The 22,878-nt window shown below is 33.8% G+C and overlaps 2 protein-coding genes across 3 annotated transcripts in view; both read right to left on the bottom strand.

The window, feature by feature from the left end:
• Positions 1–13,722, bottom strand: part of LOC127862507 (neurocalcin-delta B-like) — a 95,123-nt gene extending 81,401 nt beyond the window's left edge. The window contains exons 1-2 of one of the 2 annotated variants that reach the window (XM_052401655.1): positions 13,091–13,722; positions 8,274–8,965 (exon numbers count right to left, since the gene is read on the bottom strand). In XM_052401655.1, the coding sequence (XP_052257615.1) occupies positions 8,783–8,965; positions 13,091–13,498 (591 nt within the window). In that variant the 5' untranslated portion in view covers positions 13,499–13,722 and the 3' untranslated portion in view covers positions 8,274–8,782. Of the gene's footprint in view, positions 1–8,273; positions 8,966–13,090 lie in introns of those variants that run through there. The other variant, XM_052401657.1, reaches the window with a different exon arrangement.
• Positions 13,723–16,454: 2,732 nt separating this feature from the next.
• Positions 16,455–21,725, bottom strand: LOC127862827 (neuronal acetylcholine receptor subunit beta-2-like). The gene is made up of 2 exons (XM_052402090.1): positions 21,189–21,725; positions 16,455–16,490 (listed from the first exon to the last, which is right to left on the bottom strand). The coding sequence occupies exons 1-2, from the start codon at positions 21,723–21,725 to the stop codon at positions 16,455–16,457; spliced, it is 573 nt and encodes a 190-aa protein (XP_052258050.1).
• Positions 21,726–22,878: the final 1,153 nt, after the last annotated feature.

Genomic DNA, 22,878 nt, shown 5'->3' with positions numbered 1-22,878 from the left:
TACTTGAAAAAGGAAGATATCGATTAGAGGTTAAGGTTGGTATCCGCTTTCGTTATTTTACGACTAAAAACCAATTATGTTTTACAGATAACCATATTAAAAGACGGGCCGACCAAAACCTTAACCCATTTATGCCTAGCGTCTAGAAAAAAGGACTTTTCAAACAGCGTAGACCCAGATGAGACGCCGCATGATGCGACGTCTCATCAGGGTCTGCGCTGTTTGCTTAAAGGAATTTCAGTAAGTAATATTCTAAATATAGAAATAAATATACTTGACATCCCTTATTTGGGAAATAAATTGATCCAATTTAGAAGGATGGGAGAGTCAACTAGGCATAAATGGGTTAAATTGAAGAGGACTAATCGTTATCAGATTAGAACTCATATCGTATACAAATGAATATCACATCTTGCAAATACAGATGATACATGCCATTCAACGTTCTTTTTTAAGGATACGAATGTTACGTTCCAAACAAAGACTCTTGGGTCTTTAAATTTAACAAAATATGAAAGTTTAAAACGATGTATACATGTAGCAACATTAAAATGTATTAAAATGCATGATAAATGGTGCGTTTTATACATGCACTCGGTTAGATTTATTTGTGTGGGAAGCTGAAGCGAATGATAAGACATTCTGAACGTTAACAGCCTGTGTGCCCTAAGTTAGAAATTAAGTATTATTTTGCCGTTCTGGTTAATCCCACGACCTAATGCCTGAAAAACATCCACTTAGAACAAGTTAAATAATAATAATAATAATAATAATAATAATAATAATAATAATAATAATAATAATAATAATAATAATAATAATAATAATAATAAAGCCCAAATGGGCTTTATCAAAGTTTACAAATATGAATTTACTACATAGTTATAAAGACAAGACAAGACAGTTATAACTATGTAGTAAATTCATATTTGTAAACTAAGTTTACAAATATGAATTTACTACATAGTTATAAAGACAAGACAAGACAGTTATAACTATGTAGTAAATTCATATTTGTAAACTTTGATAAAGCGCATTTGGGCGAAATATTAGAATAAAAGAGTGTTTTTTACTATGATATACTTGTTCATAGAAAAAAATGAATGTCAAGTATCATTATAGGATTGAAAGAGGAAGTGAAGAGATAAATAAAAAAATTCGATTACGACCCGATCTTAATAAAACTACCAATGTTTTCAAGGTCAGCAAAAAAGAAAAAAGGTATGTCACCGTGAAGCACGTTTGTATGAATAAACATGATCGGTGTTTCCCCGATATGATGATAATCGAAGATAATGAACAGGTCTTTACCACATACGGTAATACATTGATCGTCATTTAATTTGCAAAATACCTGTACAAGGTTAAATGGACTTGTTCACAGTTTTAAAAATAATGTATACTATTTATTCAAACAAACAAAATAACACACCTGACATAAATTTAAAAAAAGATATATTCGTTTATTGATAATAATCAATCGAAATCGTTAAAAATATATAGCATTTCACCGCTTTTCGTCCATAATTTATCCAAAACGTATATTGCCTATATATGAGGTTTAACCTACATCAACACTTGTGTAATCCCACGTGTGGTCATGGTTACGAGTTGCTCCTAGAGGTCCCGCTCTTTGTTGCGCACGAGATAGCCATGACGTGGACACGCGAAAGCCATGACATGGACACGCTAAAGCTATTACGTGCGCAAGCGATGTTAATTACGTGCTAACTCAATAGCTATTACGTGTGCACGCGATTGCTGATCAATCACGATAAATTGATTTATTGATTACTTATTAAGAACTTATCAAACACATTTCAGCTATTTCATTTACAACACATACAAGTGTACCTCTTAATAACTTTTCCTGCGTCGAGGTTGCACAAGCGTTTGCTAATGCATAATTTAAAATGTTGGTTACAGATTACTAGATCTGGTATATGGCTAAAAAATATATATATATTTGTTTCCAATAACACATTAAAAATAGCGTTAGAAAGATCAGACAATTTTTTTTTATTGTGACCGTTTTGTCTGTGTTATATACACGAGATATCTTAAATAAGAGAATTAAATGCAGATATCGTCCGAATTTCTATCCAACATTTGGTATCAACAAACGTTTTATTTTATTTCCATTATTCCCTAACCTAGAAAACTTCATTGAATTGAATACGCATTTTGATAGAATCCACTTCGAACGAATGCTTAAGGGAATACCCGATATGTTTATTATGTGTACTCTTTTGTTAACATTTCGAAAATCGTCAATGTCGCTATAGTGGCTTAATAATAAAAACATGCACTTAACAAACACTTTTGGCATACTTATGATAAACGTACCATCTGCGCTATTGAGTAAAGGCCCCTTTATCTGAGCACCATATAAACAATTCACATGTGCAAACATCATGTGCATAAGTGGCAAATAAAATCTCGATATTTAAGTGTACATGTACCAATGTGACAGAAGCATTGGAAAAAATGACAGCCACGAAAACAAATCAAACATGAATGTCTGTAATGTCAGACCCACTTGTCAAAATAAAATGTAATGCATTATAAATGCACGTCAGCAACTTTAAATATTCCATCAAACCCGTATGAAATGCAGACGTCATGTAATAACGCACAATTCACCTTAGTGTGGACTGGCGCCATGATTTATTACGGAATACTGTCAGGATATGAAATTGAATCGAAGCGTGTTGAAGGTTAGATAATTATAATACCTTTATTGTCGTTAGCCCGAGGCACTAAATAATTATCTACTTCAAACCGTTGAACCAGTTACAAAATGTCAATAGTTTACAGTCCCGATCAAATGGTCATTCACAAAAATACCATAATAAAAACTTATACGAGTTCCACATCGTATTGTTTACGTTTAGAGAAAAAAAACTACAAAACTGTTGGTTCCTATTCAGTAATACAATATGCACATCCAAAGCAAATTTAATTGTATTCGCATTTTTCCATCCGATTGCTTTTTGGTTGGGTTTTCAAATAATCAACAAATACACAGACCATTGCCAGACACCAAATGCAGAACAACCGAATCGATGATTCACTCGACTACATTATTTCACTGTATGAATTACATTCGCCTTTCTTATTGAAATGTGTTTACTTCAAATGGTCTTTGCGATATCCATACAGGTACGGGGAGTCACATACTCACAAGCGTGACATTGGGTTCGGAAACGTTTCGGAACTCCTCGAACGTTATCTTGCCATACCTGTTTTCGTCTGCTTCTTCTTACAGACTTTCCGCAAACTCGTCTGGCGGCTCGCCATAAAAAATGCCTTGACTGTAACCACGCGTGCCACGGCCTGAAAACACAAGCGAAAGGGGATTTTGATTTCCAATGATTAAGAAAAAAAACACGTTCTATGTTTAATTGTTGATTTGAAAAATAACCAATGATTTTACTTTTTCATGCGCATGCATAAAAAAAACGAGAACATTATTTGGGAATGAATATTAAAGGCAAATCAAATAAAAACTCGTTGTTTATTGAATTTTTTTAGAACTCATTTAAAAGTTGTTGAACGAGTGAATTCTGTGCCAGAACGTTCTATAACTCGAAACGTGCAGGTCATCCAATGCCACGTATAGTTCTCGTATTTTCCAGATCATGCGAGAAACGAAATAGCAAGTGCAAACTCGAGGATTACGTGGTAATTTAATAGCTCTAGCTCTGGCTAACGGATCACAACATTAAATTGTTGTTAATTTGCCATTGTATGAATCCGTGTGTACTCATTAAACAAACGCTTGTCTAATTGTATAGTGCATTTGTCAATCTCCACGCAGAGTTGTCGTTCCTTGCTCTCACATACAACTCTGCGAAAGGCTCAGCCCTCCATTTTGTCTATAAAATAGATAAAACCGAACAAACGCATTCAACGTATATTTGATTGGATATTTAAGATCGCATGCATTAAATTAAGAAATATGACTTTTAAATGTACGATAAATCGTGAAAAAAAATTGCGAGTTTTAATGCAACTCTTTGGAACTAATTTATTGCCCATTTACGCAGATGGAATCATTCCACACACTTCACAAATGTAAACAATTGAACATATTTTTTTTGAGTGACGTTAGGAATTGCTTCGACGTGTGTATGTATGTTGGTTTCTTAACATAAAAAAACCATATCAATTTTATAATAATGAATTAAGACTGATATAAGATATCATGGTATGAGATGGTTTTCTTTAATGCAGTGAATGCAATGTAACCGTCGTGCAAGAGATTGTTTAGTATTCTGTAACCTCAATGATGAACGCTTGGAATGATCATGACATAAATGAGACGCTTTCATAACAATAGTCCGTTCTGAGCCCAACACAGAGGTGAATGTAATGTAACCGTCGTGCAAGAGATTGGTGCATTTGTATCTGCAAAAGCTAGCTCATACTGCCGTTCAAAAAAATTCTCGTCAACAATGAATCCGATCATATGACAAAGCAAAAATTATTGAATTACACATTTGCACAATTCTCTTAGCAAGAGCTGAAGAAAACGGTACGTTCGAGTATATTTTTATATGTATTATTCACAATTGTAATCGTGTTGAGCGGATAAAAATATTTTTTTTTATTTAAAATAAATGTTATTTCATTATTCGTTAAATTATCATCAGAAGACAGGGGTTAAAAAGTGTTGCAACTTCCAACAAAATAACGTTTGAGAAACTGAAACATGAGCGTTCGCCCTCTATAAGCCGCTTACTTTTCCTCAACGTCTCCTAGACTAATAAAAAAAGAAGAAATAATTGACACATTGTGTTTTTTTATTATTTACATGAATTACATGTTTTGTGTGTATACAGAAAACCACACAATATTGTCTCCAATTTCTAAATTGAATAGATCACGTTATCTTATTACAATTTATTACTTGTCATGCATTGAAATAGCGAAATTCAATATTAAGGCAATTTCAATTATTGCAATGGGACATATCTTTACAAGCAGTTGACACCTTATTATTTGATGCTTCAAGCTGGTAACTTATATTACTGTTCAGAGGACCCTTTGCTATTAGATCAGCAAGATTTCATACTTAGCTATCAAACACACACACACACACACGCACGCACGCACGTACGCACGCACGCACACACGCACGCACGCACGCACGCACACACACACACACACACACACACACACACACACACACACACACACACACACATATTGACCTTCATGGCATTCATTTTCATAAAGCCTTTCAGATTATTTTGCAAACGTAAATAAGAATGGTGTGTCAGGTCTCTTCGTGGAAACAAATGATACGATTATTTTGCGAAATTTTCTTTTATATAAAACAGAAACGAAGTATATAAATGGATTTTAAAAGCATTATTTCATAATTCAATGTATGTGGAATACATAACTGTATTTTAATTTAAACCGTATAATCTATATGATCAACGCGAAACTTAAAGACATAACGGATGAAATTATTGTATAGTTAAAACATTATACCACATATACGAGTAATTACTAGCATATCATGCCTTTCAATGGAGTCGCTGTGCCTCTGTCATACACGTTGAACACTCATCGGAGTGATACTCGGTCAAACAAAAAACTCCTCGAAGTCATCATAACCGATGTTGCCCGAATTAAACGTTTGGAATATGTTCCCAGCAAGGATCGTTACGTCAGTAATTTGGACTTTTTCAGTCTTTCAAATAAACGTATCTGCTTTAAGCTTTTATTTAATTGTGGTTTATTTTTATGTGCATGACTGATCCTTGTCCAGATAGGAATTGGGTTAAAAAATATAACGCGATCGACATCCGCATTGATAGTATAAATAAATTGTGTATCAGTCATCTGATATAACGACCACGGAGATGTATTTGAAGTTGAGTATATATAGTAGTTATAAAGATATGTTAACTTTATGCTGAACATTTATAAATTGAAACAAGAAATGTGACAATGCCGAGAACACATTTTTATCAATTTAGGTGAATTTGATAAACTTTAAAGCAAGGTTTGTATATAAGTTACATTTGTTCCTTTCCTTCTTTGACGCTTGCGAACCAGTAAAGTCCCTAGCGGGTTTGATTACAATTCATCTTTTGTATGTGTTTAACATTTCTGTATTAGATACAAAAGTTTCACTCTAAACCCTTATTAGCGCAAAGATAGGAGTTCCATTTGAAGTGAATAGAGATAATTAAAGTTTTACATTTTGAGTTTGATTAAAATGCTAAGAAGACTTTAATTTTCCTTATTCGTATGTCTTAGTCTAAGAAAACATTCAGCGGAAACAGAAACTTTATATCACAGATGAATGACTGCAAAACAGTGAGATACAAAACGTCAAAACATGTGGTCAAACCTTCAGAGAATCATCAAACGATTTTACAGAACACAATTTGTGTTAAAAAGTTCCTTATACGTGGAGATTAGAATAATGATATACTATTTCTGACGCATGAACCGTTTTGAGGAAGAAGTTGATTACGCTATAATAGGTTTAAACTGTTTTAATATAATCTTGTTATTGATTTGCGCGCATGCTTAACTTTTAAGTAACACTAACTGAAATTATACACTGCTGAGGTCTTCATCTCAATATATAATTTAGTCATTTACGTTTAGTCGGTGAATGTGATGTTAACGTAAGGTAAACACATGCAATACCTATTCAATATTCATGCTGAGACATGTGTTTTTGAATGAAAACATAAACACGATTGCATGTTAATACATGCAGACAGTCAATGTTCGTTGTACACATACAATAGTGTTAACGAATTCGGACTTACGCAACACTATAGAGGTCAGATAAATTTAGTGACGCGTGACTTAGGTGAGGCGATACATTTAATTGAAATGATTAGATATATGAAATAATTAGATATATAAAACATGTACATGGTGTACTCAAATTATAACTGTTTAACCACACAGGTGTCAACGCAACATTTATGCTCATCTCCCATTGCTGTAGGGAAGCACTTTGCTTTCAACCAGATTTTGGTATTGAACACGTGTACTGTGTTCGATGTTTTGTGTAAGTGATTGTAAAATATAAGCTGGTCGGAGTGGTCAATAATCCATCTTTTCAACATCACACTTTTTATTCTTATCCTTATTCTTATCACAGCCATCATCATCATCGTCATCAGAAGCAATAATTCAGAAACCATACATGAATATTCATGATATTTTTATATCAAAGTGAAGAGATATTGATCGAGTATTAAAATATTGATAATATATTCATGATATTTTCACATCAAAGTGAATGGATATTGATCGATTATTAAAATATTGATAATCTAGTGGTGCGAAAATTGCTTTTGTCCATGATGATGTTGATGACGATGATGATAATGGAAACATTATGATATGATGATGCTGAATTTAGTGATTATGATAATCATAAAGATCATATAGACTTTAATGATGATGCTTATAATAATGTCGAATTCTGACAGACATGATTTTAATGATGTAGACGACTATGATTATAATGACTAAACTGTCAAAATGTGGATTACTAGACCCGCCCAACGTGCGTTTTCTTGCAATATGCTACTTAAACGGCCTGTGGTGTTGACAAAAAAGCTAACGCACTTCGGGTTTGAAGAAAGAAGTTGTGTTTACACCAAAGTACAGTGCCTCTGGTTATACGCAAGTGAACAACTTCAGTACATTCAACGATTTTATTTTAATATATGCGATAGATATAGAAACTTTAAGTTATTGCACGCAAACGTAAACTTAAAGTTACGTAAACACAAACAGGCGAATAATTATTCTGATTGGCAGGTGAATGTAATGAGCAAAACATACATGTGCAGTGTTTTCAATTGCAAAACTGATGTAGTGAAATAGATATTTACGTATTGCATATGGCAGTGATTACAATTGCAAATATGTTGTAGTAGCATATATATTTACGTACTGCATATGGCAGTGTTGTCAATTGCAAAACTGTTGTAGTAGCAGAGATATTCACGTATTGCATATGGTAGTGATTACAATTGCAAATCTGTAGTAGTAACAGTGATATTTACGTAGTGCATATGGCAGTGATTACAATTGCAAATATGTTGTAGTAACATAGATATTTACGTATTGAATCCGAACTTTTATGTAAATTTCAACTTACATTAACTTGCTTAGTACAAATGGAGTATAATGCTTCTAAAATACTGTTATGTATCGTGGTCAGTAATTATTTATTAAGTCCAAGAACACATTTGAAGTTTTATTTGAAATGGAACACTTACAACACACAAATAAACACCGAAAATGAACACACCTGACGTAATTGAATTTGAACGGTCAAATCAAAAACACATGGAGGCCTTTTTAAAGGATTGTCGGCTAAAGCATTGAACATCACATGTCAGCCATACATAAAGCATCGATGAAATCAAAACATTTCCAGATTGCATGATTGTCATGGATAATGGGAAAAACATAAGAATACAATTCTGCTCCAGCAGCTAGAGTTTCACTTCTTTATATTGTACGTCGCTTTGACCAGGCTTTCAATCTAGGAAATCTGATTTGGGTCAAAATTGTTAGCATGCGATACAAACATTTTCATTTTCAGTTTTGTTTTTGTTAATAAACTGATCTTTAGATTTATGATGGTGATAACGCGAGGGAGTGAACGGTCGTTTATTCCCGGTTCAAATGCTAATATGTGAGATTATGTCACATTTATTTTGCTAAATGATTCTGGGGCATTGTACTGTTCCGTACGGTCAAAGTATAAAATGGTAGTCTCCACTCATACTGGTGCGGGAAGTAACATGTTCACAAGCGTATCGTTGTGTTCGGCAGCCCTTTTGAACTCCTCGAACGTTATCTTGCCGTCATTGTTTTCGTCTGCTTCTTTGAAAAGACGATCAGCAAACTCGTCTGGTGTCTCGTCACCGAGAAACAATTCGACTGTTACCACGTCTGCAACGGCCTTAAAAGTCAAGCGGAAGGCGGTATTAATACCAAATTGCACTACAGATATTGATAAACATAGAAAATAATTATAGTTGCCAAACACCTCATTGGCGTTACCGGAACATATGTTCAACCTATTTCAGCTCATTTAAACTTAAAGCCTATGGCTTTTTCAAACGGTCTCAAGTCCATTTTTAGGAAAGAACCAGTACATGGTGTCCTTTGGAACAGATTGAATGAACACTTCCAGAGTTGGGTTTGAAATCGTGACCTCCGGTATCTAGGCGGACACCATATCCACTACGTTACGGTGATTATATATCCACTAAGTCACGACGACGGAAGTTGTTCTCAAACTTTTATATATTTCAATAGGGTCATTGAAATAATAAACTTACAAAACGTTCAAATTTAGAATAATATAAAATAATACAAATATCAAGGAAAGGTTGAAAGATTAATTTTGCTTTTCTCAAGAATTCAAATCCGGATCCTTTATGAGCAAATCTTACGCGATAGCGCTGTGCCATTTAGAATGTTAACGTCCTATTACATAAATAAGAACCTGCATCCTCCTTTCCTGTCAGTACAACTCGTTTGTTCCACATTACATTGAAAGCGTTGAACACTCAAATATATATTCATCTATTTTAATTACCGATTTTTTAATGCAGCTCCTTTTGGAATACAACTTGGTCCAGAATGTTATTTAGCCTGCACGAATGCTGCGTTTTATTTCACTTTAAGATGATTGATTGTTTGGGGCGAAATTTTTCATTTTGACATGATTTTTTGAAATAAATCTCTTACCCGGAAGCTTGGCAAAAAGAAGTTTTCAATTCAATACAAAAATATATTTCTAAAATTATGTTTGAATATTATCGTATTTTGATTGTTTACAGAAAAAAGTTCGATTCGTGCATTAAAGCCCCAAATCGTTGTTAATTGTTCCAATATTATTTTAAGAATCGAAAGCTTATTCTTAAATAACTGTTTTCGAATTTTCTAAATCCTTAAATACTTTGTAATCTTGATACCAACAGTTTATGTTCAACATATCAACAAAGTCGACGATACGATCCTACCTATTGAACAAAAATTATCTATGCTAGATCTACCGAAAATGGAAGTTGAAATGTAGCATGCTCAAGAATATGGCAACATAGGGCCTATGCATTTTTAAATACAGTCATCGGAATGAAGAGTTTTAATGTAAAATTAAAAGCATTGTGATACACTTAAAGCACAATTTTACATTTATATCATCCTTAAGAGCGAGCGAGCCGTTCTGTATGTTAATTTGTAAAAAAGCGATGTCGCGGTATGCGTTTATTTTAAAGATATACATGTGTCATACTGTGCATGGTAAGGTTGCATGTATTTGTGCATTTATTTACATGTCGAGTCACATCTCATATGATGCAGTAACTTACAATAGGTTTATAGATTTCGTTCTAAGATATTCACGTTATTTGAATGATTAAAACGTACTGTTAGTCTTCAATGATATTATCATTTTAAAGCATTCACAATTATTTTTAAAACAAAATTTAAAACAAAATAACCAAGAATCATGAGGACACGTGATATGTGTTAGTAACACTATCATTTAAAAGAAAGATCGAAAGAAAGTAAACACATAAGTATGTGTTCATTTATAATTAAATTATAAAGTATAAATTATTCGAGTGCGCTTAATGAACACCTTTACGCAAAAAGCATAATCGCATCCTCATTGTGCTCCTGTGGAGATAAAGAGTATAATTACCACTTCCTTCTAGAATGTCCTCATTTTAACACTTTACGTATTAAATCAATGAACAGCATTACCAGAATATCCAGCTATGTTGAGCTTGATACTCTACTTGTCGGAAATATACATCTTAACGAAACTGAAAACTCACTCTGAAATTTTCCTACATGTTCATCAATTTATAAAAAAAATCCCGGCGATTCGCTTGACAATCCGGTTACGATTAGTCGTTGTTGTTTATAATCCCTGTCCTCCCATCAACCATCCTTCGTCATTATTCGCTCATTGTTTTTCTTATTTTATTTTTTTCCCTTTTTTTCTTTTTTCTATTTCTTTTGAAACCTTTGTATATTTATCACTCATATTTCCTATGTCTAGCATAAACTAAGTTATATTGTTCTTAATACACTGCGTATAATGTGTAAATATAATCCCAAGGAGAGAAACTATATAAAAATCATTTCTTTCGTTTCAATCCTTATCTGATATCTATTGTATTGTGTATTTTGATATATTGTACTTGCCAAAAGAAATCAATATGTTTAAACTAAATTATAAAGTAAATGTAGAACGTATATGTGTAAATTTTGTGTAAAATATAATGGCGATAAATTACAGTTGCATATTTTATGAATGGAAGTGTTTTGTGAATAGTAAGTCTATTTATATGCAATTCAGGACAATTTTAGTTTTGTCTCTCTACAAGTGTAAGGTGCTAAAATATCTCAGGTTATTTTATATACACATACATGTTGCGAACACACAATGCTTCGAGATCTACGTAATAATGAAATTTGTAATTTCGTGTAACAAACAATGTTTGAATATAATTTGCATTTCATTAAACAATTCGTATTTTTCATTTTTTTACATTGACTGACAAATGTGTGCTTTATTAACTGTTCGCTGGGCATATATTAATACTATTAGTATATGGATCGTCATTGTAGAAAATACAAATATACACATATACATATATATGTACAAAACTATGGACAAAGCACTCGTTATAGTTAATAGATTCCGGTAATACATTTTGTTTAACTGGAGTCGATACCATTATACACACGATTGCCGACGGGGGTATTTGGTATTAAACTCGTAATATCTTACTAACAACGAACACATACTCATGTTTTTCGGCATAGCTGTTAAACGTCACTTTTGACCTTAGGTGACCTTTAGGTTACATTCATAAAATGCCCGCGGCTACCCACGAATGAATACACTTCATTTCGTCCATTGGCTGATTTGAGAATACCACCAGAACATTGGAAACATGGCCGCGTCTTTCTAACACTGTTATACTGCGTGTTTAGCATGAAACAATTATATCTCTTATGAAAAGGCATGATAGATAGAACAGTTTTACACTCAAAACTTCACACCAATACAATTTGTGCGTAGATTCTCCTACTTCGTCAGTGCGCGGTTAGTGTGTGTGAATGTCAGAGTTTATATACAGGTCATCGCTGCGTCTTCATGACTACCTTATGTGCTGACCGGAGTTCGCGGCCAGTAAAATAATTGTTATATAATAAAGACGCTATTGCGTGAACTAGGTGAACTGGAATTTTCTTTAGACCAGAAAGATGTTAAATGAAGATATCCAGCGATATAATTATGGTATGTCAATAATAGATTCTTCTTGTGTCAACAATACCATGATAAATATTATTTTTAATTAATTTAACAAGAATTATTCCACCATATTGACTAATGTTTTAAGCATGAGCGCGATGATTCACGATACTGTTAATACTCGAATCAAATAGCAATGCCCGACAAAGCACTAAAACAGGTTTGTTCGAAGAACGCGCGTATAAATATTAAAAATAGTTACGGATACTTTGCGTGTGGCCGGTTGACTCATATGTTTTAATTTTACTTCCATTATTCTTTTGGTTTTCTGTTTTGTATCTATAGGTTTATGACCAGCAATATGTAAAAATGTAAAATAAGCCGCAAAAACTCCGCGTAACATCCCGTACTGTGTGTGATGCAGCTAAGAACTGCACAGAAAAAGACATTCTCTATCCTTGATCTCATTCATTGAACTCTTTACCTTTCATAAACTCCAACCACAATCAACACCGTATATCTTTTTAAAAGATATTTCTTATTTATTTGTGTCGTTATGAAGGTAGTTCGAACGGCCGTGTATCTATTTTAAGATATTAATGAAAGGAGGACTAGAAGCAAAACACCTTTCTCTTACATAATCTATATTTTATATTGTGTTGCGGCATCCATGAGCCGCAAGGCATTGTTACAATAAATTAAAATAATTTTCTCATAAGGTATCAACTTCACATGTGTCACAAATTCCACTATTTAAGCCGTTGTGAAGTATAAACAAAAATAACCGAAATATAAAACTTTCGTTACCCGTACGATAATACGCATCTCATGGCGGTCTATAGTGTTACTCCTGTCTTTGTCATAAACGTCAAAGGCCCATTTCATTTTCTTTATTCTCATCTCTTGGTCCGCTTCCACAAGACATGCTTCCGTGACGCTCAGCCCGACAACGAATTCCTCAAACTCCACGAAACCATTATGGTTTGTATCGAAAGAATGGAAGATGTTTCTGGCAAGAGCGGCAATTTCGCTCTTTCCGTGAAAAGCTTCAATGTAGACTTTAACAAAATCGTCTTCACTAAGCTTGCCTTTTCCCCCTGATTGCCGCTGGAAATCCTTGAAGATTTGAACGGCGTCGTCGATTTCCAAGTTCGTACATTTTGAAATGATTTCGTTTAAGTATTTTCCCTTTGGTCGCGTACTTGCGTTACCCATATTTACAACCTTAAACAAATATACTCAATATCCAAAGTATGTATTTCAATAACACAAATAGCCTTATGCGAAAGAAGCGTTCAGAGTCCGAACATCCAATGCTGCAGTCTATTTAAACGGATAGACTGATATCGCAAACACAATCCTCGTAAGCCATTCAGTTGTATAAACCCCCTGCTATTTAATTGTATTCCTCTGTAAAGTCTCACCGATGTGATGTAATAACTCGTTTACTACCTGTTCCTACAATATCTGCGTGTCCTCTGTTAACATTCTGCATAATATGGATTTTCACAATAGACCTGACCCGCCCATTAAGACTCATCAACGCTAAGGCAAAGTAAATCTTTCGGTTTTCAGAACTGTTCTTGTTTCGAAAAAGAATACGCCATGTATATAGTCAAATAAATAACACAACATATTCGAAACTGTTAGAATAAGGAATGTCATTACATTAATAATTTAGTGAACCGTTTCACTATATGCAAGCCTGCCTTCAGACGTTACAGGCAAAATTATATTAAAAACTAAACAGTATTTATTTTCCTCACAGGCGATTGAGTTTCGACTGTATTCAATGCATTTTACCGGGAAGCAAACATATACAAACTCTGTCCTTAGTCAGTTCAAATACTTCATCAATTGAGTTTAACCGCAAGTGCAATCGTAAAATCGAGGGGTATCATGTACAAATATCCCCTAAAGGTTCTAGTATTTGCCATTAATTTAAGTAAAGGTATTCATAAAACTATAAAAACGTACTTGAAAAAGGATGATATCGGTTGGTATCCGGGTTTTTACGACTAGAAACCAATTATCTTTTACAGATAACCACATTAAAAGACGGTCCGACCAAAACTCTAATTGTGCCCTGTTGAACTCGTTGCATTATTCAATTGAAGAGGACTAATCGTCAGATTAGAACTTATATCGTATACAAATAAATATCACATCTTGCAAATACAGAAGATACATGCCAGGCAACGTTCTTTTTTTTGGTGATACGAATGTTATGTTCCAAATAGAGACACGTATCCGTTATAAAAGCATATTGGATATTAAAAATTAACAAAATATTAACGTTGAAAACGATGAACACTTGTAGCAACATTAAAATGCATGATAAATGGTGCGTTTTATACATGCACTCGGTTTGATTTATTTGTGTGGGAAGCTGAAGCGAATGATGAGACATTCTGAACGTTAACAGCCCTGTATGTTAGAAATAAAGTATTCTTTTGCCGTTCTGTTTAATCCCACGACCAATGCATGGAAAACATCCACTTAAAACAAGTTGAATTGTTTACTACAATGCATATCCAAGCAAAAAGCGACATGACAGAAAAGATGTCTTCAACAGCGTGTTATATCATGATGCATTTTGTTTGCTTCTAGTTTGAAAAACTATTTTCCGCGCTCTTTTGTTCTTTACACCATAGTTAGTAGCACATAGGTACACGTTGTAATACATATATTATTTGAAAAACATAAGAATAGCACAAATTGTTAATCAATATTGTTACGTGAAATATCAGTTTATTCGAACAGAATTGTATTCACATATTCGCATCATTTATGCACGCATACCTAATTTAGATTTAGAGATCATTTAAACGTGACGTTTTAGAGATGCAGCATTGATGAATGTTTGCAAAACCGGAGCATTAGTAAACACTTACTCAAAGCAAATGTTTTAGTTAATCTGAATATTACAAACATTAAAAATGACATTAGTAACATATGCATTATACAAATCAAATATATGTTTGTGATGGTTTGCATTGATAGCACGCATGATGTTCCCCAATATCTAGACGGATGATAAAACGTTATTTCATTACAATGTTACCGTTGAAAAGCTTACCAATGAAGATACACACGATAATAAAAGCTTCTTTTAAATGTAATCGGATATTTCTTTATAGAAGGTTGACAGTTGGTCATGTATTAATGCTTAAAAGTTGATATAATGTTTTCATGTGCGTACAATCTTTGAGGTTAATTTGAGAATGTGAATACGAGAGGGATATCTTGGCCTTTTGTTGAAGTACCGATTAGAATATAAATGTGCGAACACCTTTTGAAAACATAAATGAAACGATGTCTGTATGCTGGCATGCTTTCGTTCAATTAGTCACAGCAAACTTCATACGATATTCACCTTGTTAATTCAGATAACGAGATAGAATAGACATAACTCTTTAAGCACAAATGTTTAAATGATTATCGATATACTTGTTCATAGAACAAATGGCATGACAAGTGTCATTAAAGGGTTGATTGTCGAAAGAGGAAGACGTATAAACCTACCAATGTGTTCAAGGTCGGCAAACAATGAAAAGCACGTTTGTATGAATAAACATGGTCGGTGTTTCCCCGATATGATGGTAATCGAAGATAATTAACAGGTCTTAAACACAAACGGTAGAACATTGATCGCCATATAATTCCCAAAATACATATGGAAGGTTAAGGGGACTAGTTCGCAGATTGCCAAATATATTTGTTAAATAATGTATGCAATATATTCAAACAAACAAACAAAAACACCTTATAAAATCAAATTTTAAAAATATATGTTCGTTAATAAATAATCAATCGAAATCGTAAAAAAAATGGATAGCATTTCAACGCTTTTCGTCTACATTTTCCCCAAAACGTTCATTGCCTATATATGAGGTTTTACCTACATCAACCTGTGTTTCCCACGTGTGGTAATGGCTACGAGTTAGCTGTTGCTTATAGAGCTCTCGCTCTTTGTTGCGCACGCGAAAGCCATTGCGTGAACACGCGATAGCTATAACGTGCACAAGCGATGTTTATTACGTGCTTACTCGATAGCTATTACGTTGGTTCTTTAAAATTAACAAACCATGAAAGCTTAAAAACATACATACATGTAGATACATTAATATGCATGGTGAATTGTTCGTTTTATACATGCACTCGGCTAGATCTATTTCTTGGCAGGTGAAGCGAATGATGAGACATTCTGAATAATAACAGACTTTGTGCGTTAAGTTAGAACTTAAGTATTCTTTTGCCGTTCTGGTTAATCCCACGACCCAATGCCTGACAAACATCCATTTAGAACAAGTAAAATTCGTATAATACAACGCATATCTAAGCAAAGAGGGACATGATCTAAAAGATATCCTCATCGTCGTGTTATATCATGATCATCTTATTTGACAAAACTATTCTTCGCGGTCTTTAATTCTTTACAACAGTTAGTAACACACCCGAAAACGTTTTAATACATTAATTACAGTCGAAACCCGATGGCTCGAACTCGGTTGGCTCAAATTTCCGGTTGGCTCAGACTCTCCTCGAAGCACAGATTTTTATTGCTATGTATTTATATAAATTTCTGTCGGATGGCTCGAATTCGCGAGGGTCAAATTACATGATTGCCGAACTGTTTTCACACAACTGTAGTAAAACATCGGAACCAGGTAAAGGGATGTATGCATCATAAATATATTTAAACTGTACACAAAGAGTTGCCTTCCTTCCTGAGATATAAAGGTCACAGGATTTAATTTTATCAGCGAGGATTTAACAGTTGTTTGTTTTGTTGCTTTGTTAGGTTGTTGGCGTTTTATATTTACAAATAAACTATTATATTGTCTTGTCTGTATATATAGCATGTGATCCACGGGGCGGGGCCAGTCATGATTTGGAAAATTGTTGTTGAGGGCCGCAATACATGCCTGTTACTAAATCTCTGTGATTTGTGAGTTCTGAGTACTTATTACAAATTTTTATAGCTATATATATATATATATATATATATATATATATATATATATATATATATATATATATATATATATATATATATATATATATATATATATATATAATTACTATATTTATTTATATATATATAAGTTAATATGAGGCGACATCAAATTATCGCCACAGGCATAATTTGAGAAGAATTTCTGAGTGCAATTTTACATGTCAAATGTATTACATGAAGCCCTTGTGGTAGTTTTATATTCATAATAGAATATAATGTATAGGAAAAATGGTAAAACGTTTGTTGTTTTACATTTACTTGGATGAAATACTTCCTATAATAAGAACAGTGACTACAAGTTTCAATTATGTTCGTTGAGAGGTATTGGAGAACACCTTGGATAATCATTAAGTTACAGAGTGTCTCAGATGAAATGGGGGCATCATTTTTTACGTATTATAATTCCAGTTGCACATTTACAGCTCATATCGTACGGGAAAATGCCTATAACATTACTATTCAAAATCAACGAAAATTTCGTACAATTGTTCGTACAATAAACTTAACCAACTAAAAATCAGTGCTCCTAATAGCAATTGCCGAAATTTCAACGTCAGATGTGGTCTGGTAAAATAGATGTTTGTAGATACAAAATGCTCGTTTTTAGTATTGTTTTGCATATCTATTCATACGACACATAAACACTAAAATGGTGTTCGTGTGTCGTATGAATAGATATATGCGCGGGAATTAATTGTGGCCACAAATAAATAAAAACGAGCATTTTGTATCTACAGAAATCTATGTAATCATCCCACATCTAGAGTTGAAAATTTGGCTATTGCTATAAGGAATACTGAATGTTAAGGTGTTAATTTTATTTTACGAAATACTTAACGAAATTTTCGTTTATTTTGAGCTTTAAAGAGACTTTTAGGCGTGTATGCTGTACGTTGACAATAGTAAGAAAACACCTTCGTACAAGTGTGTGTCTACGGACAGTCAAACAAATAGGTAGACAGTTTGACAGACAGATTTACAGAGGTTCATGGCGATGGCCTTATATCCCCCTTTAATTGTATTGGGTATAATAGTTCGATTGCATTTTTTAAATAATTTTATTCTCGAAAAAACAGTTCATGCTTATATGTTATATTAAGAATATCCATAATGTTTGTGTTATTGTAGGAGACGACGATGATGACGACGATGAAGGAGGAGGAGGACGATGACATTTATTAAAAACATGTATTTGTACATATATATTCAAACAACGTTAGGTTTGGAAAGCGTAATATCAGCGCAGGCAAGTATGTTAGTATTAAGATTTGTGTCGTTTACTAAGAACTGTCAACACATGTTTAAAGAACGAATGAGAACGTTTCTTTAAAGAGTTCTTTCTTACGCACATACTAAGTTGCACGGATGAGCAGGAACCTGATAATGAAATGATGCATTTATGTGATCTGTTTCTTAGGCCTTTTTGATGTAATTGCAAAAGGAAGGCCATGGCCGTATTCAAATATTCGTAATCAATTCATAGATTTATGTTCTAAAAATAAAGAATATTGTTTAAACTGTAACGTTCTAAAAATGGTTAAAGGGGCCTTTCCAGGTCTGGATAAATTGACAAAATTGAAGAAAGTTGTTTCATATTCGCAAATAATCGTTTAAGTTATGATATTTGTGAGGTAATAGTTATACTGAGCATTTACCATGCTCTAAAATAGCCATTATATGCATCTTTTGACGATTTAAAAACCCGAAAAGTATAAAGCTTTGCAACGCAAAACGAATTAATAATTTGGAGAGTTCTGTTGTTGTCGTTATATTTTGTAAAACTACAAGGATTGCTTATATAAAGAATAAAATACATCGAACATTATATTCGGAAGAATGGCCGAGTCGTCTAGGTGGTAGAATTTTTTCTTCCATGACTCCAGGAGTCAGTGGTTCGAGCCCTGCTAAGGGTTACCTTTTTTTCTTTTTTTTAATTTTGTTCTTATTTTTTACTTGAGCTTTTTGTGTCCAATGTTTACATTTTTCAATATAAAGCATTTAATAACAAACTTTAAAACATGCCAAAATCTGTGAAAATGACCCTTTAATTGTTTAGTCTAATTTGACATTTAACACCTTCGTATAAAATATTATGCTTATGACATATTAGGCGGAATTGATAGCGAGCATCTATTCAAACTTGGAATAAGGATGTCTCAAGTCAGTGTCTATTCTTTTTTCTTATGTCTAAGAACGGGTTGCTTAGTACGGGCCCGGATCAATTTTAATAATTATCAGCTACTTCTTATTATATAACATTTCATTCCCATAGTTTTGGTAAGTTGTATTTCAAATATATAAATACAGTAACATATTGTTTGGAAAGCTTTTTGTTAAGGGAAAGAAAAGTTAAAAACAAATGTCGCGTACTTTCGTACCAAGTGTAAAATCTTTGAGATTAACCATTTTGAAATTGAGCAAAACTGTCGGAAAACTGGGTTAAATTCATGTGCGAAAAGTGTCATCTCAGCTTATTATGTGCGGTCATGTTCCGCATGGACTGGATATTCGCTAAGTAGATAACCTCTTAAACATAAAAAAATCAACAATATAATAGCGGATAATGGTTGATAAGCCCGTGAGGACTGAACAGGGTTACTTGGGACGACATTTTATAAACATGCATGACGCCCAGTTTTCCCAGAACGCGGAACATTTTAATAAAACTCGATTCGCGAAATACATGTTCAATTACAACACTAAATGCAAATAATACCATCCGTGTTTGCTTAATTTTAGCTTAAGTCGCATAATTATGTACATAAAGTATAGACTTATATAATACAGATTATGACATATTAAAGCTCAAATTTTTGTTTTTCGTCCACACACGAATACATATCGGCATAAATCTCACCCTAAGCAGTTTGTTAGTTGTGTATACCCATAAAAATATAATAACTGCAACACATGTAAGTTTTATGCTCTGACATCGATTTCGATGTGGAAATATACATTCAACGTAAATGAATAATTGATTTGTAAAACAATCGTGCAAATGGTCTGCATAAAATTCATCGAGTCACATGATATGCGTTCAAGGTTGTTAGCCCAGCAGATACACACGAATCAAGGTTAATGTTGAACATGTACTTGCCTCCACGTATATCTCAATTTTTAATAATAGTACCTTGTTCCTTCAAAAAGCATCATATAGACATATATATAAACAAATGGCTGGCGCATTCGTGATACAACGACTACTTATTCTCCGCAAGATCACATTTCCAATATGATAGCAAAGTATAGAAAAGTTTAATATTGAAAAAAAAAATGTTCCCAAATCATTCGAATTCATAAAAAAATACATAATTTCATTGTGAGATTGACGATAAAAAGTATTCCGACGAAAACAACAACAAAATACCAATGGTGTGCATCCTAGCTCATCGCAAGCATTAATCATCCTTTTGCGAAAAAAAACGTATTTCAGACACAAACACTTAATTGGAAATTTCAAACATAGTGTCACAATGAAACATATAAATGTTAACGTAAATTTCTGAGCAAGCGACTCTTTTTAAATTATGTATACTTCATTTAAATTACAGCAATATCCTTATGCCGAAGTTTCTGTGTCCCTTTTTCGGAATACAAAACGTTAAGTGTTCCATTTTATAGTGTTGTGCTGTTGTAAATAATCAACAGAAAGAACACTGATACAGTAACCAAAGTAAGAACAAAAAACACGAAGAATATTTTATCCAAGGCAACGCTCACATCTGCCCACGTAATTTCCACGAATGCGCTACTCGTTTCATCGTCGCGCGTTTCTACCCTCCGACGTTTTGTGGTCTCCGGACAATCTGAAGACAAACCCCCGTAAATATACATTGGTCGGTCCATGATTAATCCACAACGAGTGTATGTCGGGTATGGCATTACATTCATAAAGCGTATTTCCTCCCTTTCAAGCTTTGTGGAGTCCAGAAAATCGGAAGACCGCCGGACAGTGCAGCATTTGAGGCCCCTGGTGATGGCCCTCCACACGGTTCCCGGTTGCTTGCCACTTCTGTGGTACACGTGCAGGCTGCATATGACAGCGACCGTGATGGCGACGCTGATTACGAGCAAGGACAACATATAGTAACTGAACAATGACATCGGGCTCGAGTTCTTCGGGAGGTTGTCTCCCACAAGCGTCAGGATGACCGCAATAGACAGTAGCACCGTCTGGCAGTAAGCGATGCGCTCTCCGCACTCTGTAGGGATCAAAAAGACCAGGATATTCAGCACGGACATTAATAAAAGGGGAAGTATCATATTTATTATCACAAATCCAGGTTTCCTCACTATCTCGATCTCGAAAGACACAATACGATTGTCTAGTTTTGTTCTCGCAGCAGTTCTCACGAGATCCCATGCGCCATTCTCGTTGTAATATGTCAATAACGCTTCCTTTCTGAACGTAAGCACAACCATCTTAGTAGGTTCGTAATACGCCGGCATGAAGTCTATCTCGCATTTCTGTTTATCAAATGGATAGAAAGTAACGTCGACTTCGCAAGACGAACTAAACACGTTGCCAATATAATATAAGCAAAACCCCGAGTTATTGACCCTCACTGCGTGCCAATCTTCGGAAAGACGGTATATTTTCTCGACACTGTTCGTCTGGACCATTTCCGGAGCCCAAATCTGACTGAGGTGAATATTGAGGGTTGAAATACCACCATAACCTTTGGGGTCCCAAACAAGTCGCTCATCGTACCAGTAAAGGTACAATATCGCCGTAAACGATATTTTCTCGTCGACTTCGTCAAAATCTTGAATTTTGACGAGCTCTAAATCAGTATTTATAAAAACCGGTTTCGATTGATTTAACACAGGCCGGAAAGTTTTTTTGTAATCCTGCATTAAGTTGGTTAACAAACGATCGGCATCCGCGATCATCTGAGCATGAAGTCCTCTGTATGACGTCATCAGTACCGTCAGCGTAGTCGCGAGAGCGAAGTAGATTGGCGCCATGGTTTGTCTGTAAAAAGTCATTAAATTATCTAAATAAGTCACAAAATCAGTTTTTATAACGAAATGATAATTCAAATCGAAGTCACCATCAGTCATTAACAGTTGGATCTAATGCCTCCACGAAGTCTGGGTACAATATAGAAAACAACGAAACATGTAAATACTGCACATATACAATACCAATAAAAAAACATATAACAAAATGCATACAATTTCAAGACATCTTACATTATACCATTGTAACATTTAGTACTTGTCAGATCTGTAAGTCGAAACAAAAACAAGATGGTTCTGATGCTTAACCTAAACTATACCATTTTTAATACATACAAACATATAACCATAAATAAATGAACAAAAATAAATCACGGTTATCTTTACGAACAATATAAGTAGATTTAAGTGTTTTCTTTTTTTTCTTTTTTTTTCAGTTTCTCTCCCGTTTATTCAAAAACAACGGCACAAAAACAACTCTTGACTTACCAGTATCCGGATTTCTTTTGCTTAAAGTGGGTATATACGATCTTGTCAAATATTTATTAATTAATATAAAATGTGTGAAAAACTTATTATACATATATTTCAATATAAACTAAAATAAAAGTTA

Source organism: Dreissena polymorpha, chromosome 16 (genome assembly GCF_020536995.1).
Source record: "Dreissena polymorpha isolate Duluth1 chromosome 16, UMN_Dpol_1.0, whole genome shotgun sequence".
Taxonomy (NCBI): Eukaryota; Metazoa; Mollusca; class Bivalvia; order Myida; family Dreissenidae; genus Dreissena; species Dreissena polymorpha.
The sequence above is the reverse complement of the archived record's forward strand: the minus strand, read 5'-3'. Positions and strand labels throughout refer to the sequence as shown.

Coding starts and splice junctions, on each gene's coding strand:
- LOC127862827 (XM_052402090.1), bottom strand. CDS start 21,725: ATGGTTGTGCTTACGTTCAGAAAGGAAGCGTTATTGACATATTACAAC. Junction 16,491..21,188: donor AGGAAATACGCTTTATGAAT/GTAATGCCATAC, acceptor GTTATTATTCAG/AATGTCTCATCATTCGCTTC.